The 3,119-nt window shown below is 42.9% G+C and overlaps 1 gene segment (V, D, J or C); it reads right to left on the bottom strand.

Annotated features, from left to right (window-relative positions):
- Positions 1-2,373: 2,373 nt before the first annotated feature.
- On the bottom strand, positions 2,374-2,861 carry LOC128013791 (immunoglobulin kappa variable 1D-33-like). The segment is given in 2 exon segments: positions 2,374-2,696; positions 2,795-2,861. Coding segments are annotated over 2 exon segments (372 nt in total).
- Positions 2,862-3,119: the final 258 nt, after the last annotated feature.

Here is a 3,119-nt window from a genome sequence, read left to right as displayed (position 1 = left end):
GGTTTGTAAAATTGAGCTTGCCTCTCCCGTGAGATTCAGCTCCTCTACGATGCTTAGGAACCTTTAAGTACACACGTTAAGATTTGTGTACTTTCTCAAAACCACATGGTGGTCAGTGTGTATGTGAACGCTTTGCGCACTTTCTAAAAATCCACAAGTGGTAAGTTTGCATGCAAGACTCTGCAAACTTTCTGAAATCTTGTACGATGAGGGGTAACGCTTCGTTCCCTTTCTTGAGATGATTAGACCTTGGTTCCTTGGGCTCCATTCAGCCAGTGTGTATTTGTTTATACACCTCAAGCATCGCTTTTCTCAATATTAGGGGCTATTTGGGTGATTCTCGTGGTAATTTAGCAGCGCTCCCCTTTTTCCAAAAAAGGGTCACCTATGAGTGCACTACTCTGAGCTCGGAGTTCTCCTCTCGTACGAGACGGAGTTCTTTGTTTTTTTCCCAGAGCGCTCCAGTATTGTTTCCATAGATCGAGTTGATGACTCTCAATCATACTGTTTTAAGATGCAACATTCCATCTATGAGCTGCTCTATCAGAGTGCCACGAGAGCCCCTCCTTAGAACAGTATTTGAAAATCCATGCTATGGTAAGTGTGCACGTGTAGTCTTTGCACATTTTCTGAAATCCACACTGTGGTAAGTTTGCACGCTAGTATTCTGCGTTCTTTCTAAAATCCTATATGGTGAGGGCTTCGTGCCCTTTCTTGAGTTGGTAAAAGCCCCGTTCATCTTGGGCGCCACTCCACCTATGTATCCTCGGATACCTATCTAAACAGGGTGTTGCAACTAGAGAACTGTTGAGACAGCTCTTTCAGCAAGCTTATGCGCAAGCTAGCGGTAGCCCCTGTGTGACAGGCAGGACTTGGTACAAATGCTAGGTTCTTAGCCGTATCCCTTTAAAGGAATCTTTCCTGATTCCAAGCCTTCAGCTCTACCCAGGGCCGAGGCCCTAACAATTAAGTTGGGTATGTAGCTTAGGCCTCTTGGCCACAAGGGGTACTGTCACAGACAGCCGTCTAAACGTCCCAGGGGCAACTCCCATAGTAATGGTAGAGTTGGTACTTAGTGCTCGCCATGATTCTGGCCTGCATTCCCCTCAGCATGGCGGCGTGGGTATACTGTTCCCCAAAGCGCCCCCTAGAGGACGCAGTTCGAAGTTCCCTCGAAAGGGAACGGTCTCAGGTTACGTATGTAACCATATTTCCCTGAGTAGGGAACGAGACACTGCGTCCTCTAGCTCTCTGCCATGCTTCGGACGCAAGCTTCAGACGAAGAAGAGAAAGACGTGCTCTCCCGGTGCTGATTTATAGTCGCGCCGGTAGTGACGTCGGAGGCTGTCGACGGCCAACAAGTTGGTGTTTTTTCATTGTATGCTTCAGACACGGGTCACGACGAGGTGTTCCCCAAAGCGCCCCCTAGAGGACGCAGTGTCTCGTTCCCTACTCAGGGAACCATGGTTACATACGTAACCTGAGACCGTTTTCTCTTGTTTTTTTTTTTTTTAAGTTTGCTTGTTAAACAGTTATTTCTTTATTTTTGGGGTAAGTAGGGAGGCGGGGGTTATTTATTTTGAATTTGACCTTTTTCTCCTGTTTATGTTAGTAAGGGAGTTCGCTTACTTTGCTGTACTTTTATTTTAGTTTAAATAGTTTGGTTAATAAGGAGTAAGACTGATTGTTTGGTGTTTTAGCAATACCTCCTACTAATTTTGACACCCCTCTTTCTTTTTGCCTAATTTGTAAATAAAACTATTTTTCTTTAATGAGATGACTATGTGGTTACTGTGAAATGACTCTGTGTCTGGAGACGGAGTGGCTTCATGCTGATGCACATTCATTTCACCACCATCCATTTATGCTGTTTCCTTCCTCCCCTGGACCAATCAGGAAAATGTAACATAGTTAATGTATTAACGTCTGTTATTGCTGTAAAGTCCTACCTAAAGAATGTATGTCTAGCGTTCACTTGAAACTCCTCCCGATTCGCTACAGTTATTAAAACTCTCCATTTCATTCTTCTCAATCAATCCTCTTGAATGATTAATGTCATTATCCTGTTGAAATTTCCATTTAAGTTTCAGAAAACTGCTCAACCTTTGACTTTTCTGTCCAGAGCACATTGTTCCAGACATTTAGTCCTCAAGCACACAAGACTAGAGCAGATGAATCTGATATTTAAATGTTCATGTAGGTAAATAAATACAGTTCATATTAATGTCCGTATGCCGTAATCTCTGGAAAATGTGTAACTTGAAGTCATTTCATTTTGTTTGTGATCCTCTCATCAGCAGCTGCAGTGTCTCTCAGCTGTATCAGTGCAGTCACTGTGACTCTGACTGACGGAGGTTTTTGTACGACTCTTTATCACTGTGTGAACACAACACTACTAGAACAGTGGTAACTCTGACAGTAATAATCTCCTGTATCTTCAGACTGGACTCCACTGATGGTCAGAGTGAAATCACTGCCCGATCCACTGCCACTGAATCTAGAAGGAGTTCCGGTGTAATGGTTTGATGTCTGATATATGAGGAGTTTAGGAGCTTCTCCAGGTTTCTGTAAGTACCAGTGTAAGTAATTACTACCACACACACTACTGCTGATTTTACAGTTTATTCTGACTTCTTGTCCTTGAGCTGCTGTTATTAATGATGGACTCTGAGTTACAGTGTACTGTCCTCTACACTCTGAAAGAAAGAACAAGAATAATATTTAGACAAATGTGACGATGTACATTTCAAATATTAAAGAATTAATAATAATTATCAAATTTCATCACACAAACCTTGAGTAAACAGTGTAAGAGTCCAGATGAGGATGATGATGTTGTTCATTGTTGTTGTTGTGTCTTGTGTGATGATGAAGATTGTGTTCTGTTCTGCTCTCAGTCATGAAGTGTTAAACTCACAGCTCTATAAACACTCTCAGAGCTCCAGGGGTGTGTCTATGTTGTGCACCATGCCCCCCCCCCCCCCCACATGTTTGTAGTAAATGTCTATCTGCATCTGGCAGTGTCGGCTCCTCACATGTGTAGACAGCTGCCCAGGGACGCTTTTTTTTCTCTTCATAGCAAATTTTAGGCTGTTTCTATAATGTGATCTTAATGACAA

This window comes from Carassius gibelio, chromosome B25, assembly GCF_023724105.1.
Source record: "Carassius gibelio isolate Cgi1373 ecotype wild population from Czech Republic chromosome B25, carGib1.2-hapl.c, whole genome shotgun sequence".
NCBI lineage: Eukaryota > Metazoa > Chordata > Actinopteri > Cypriniformes > Cyprinidae > Carassius > Carassius gibelio.
Note: the sequence above shows the minus strand (reverse complement) of the source record. Positions and strands in the feature narration are given on the sequence as shown.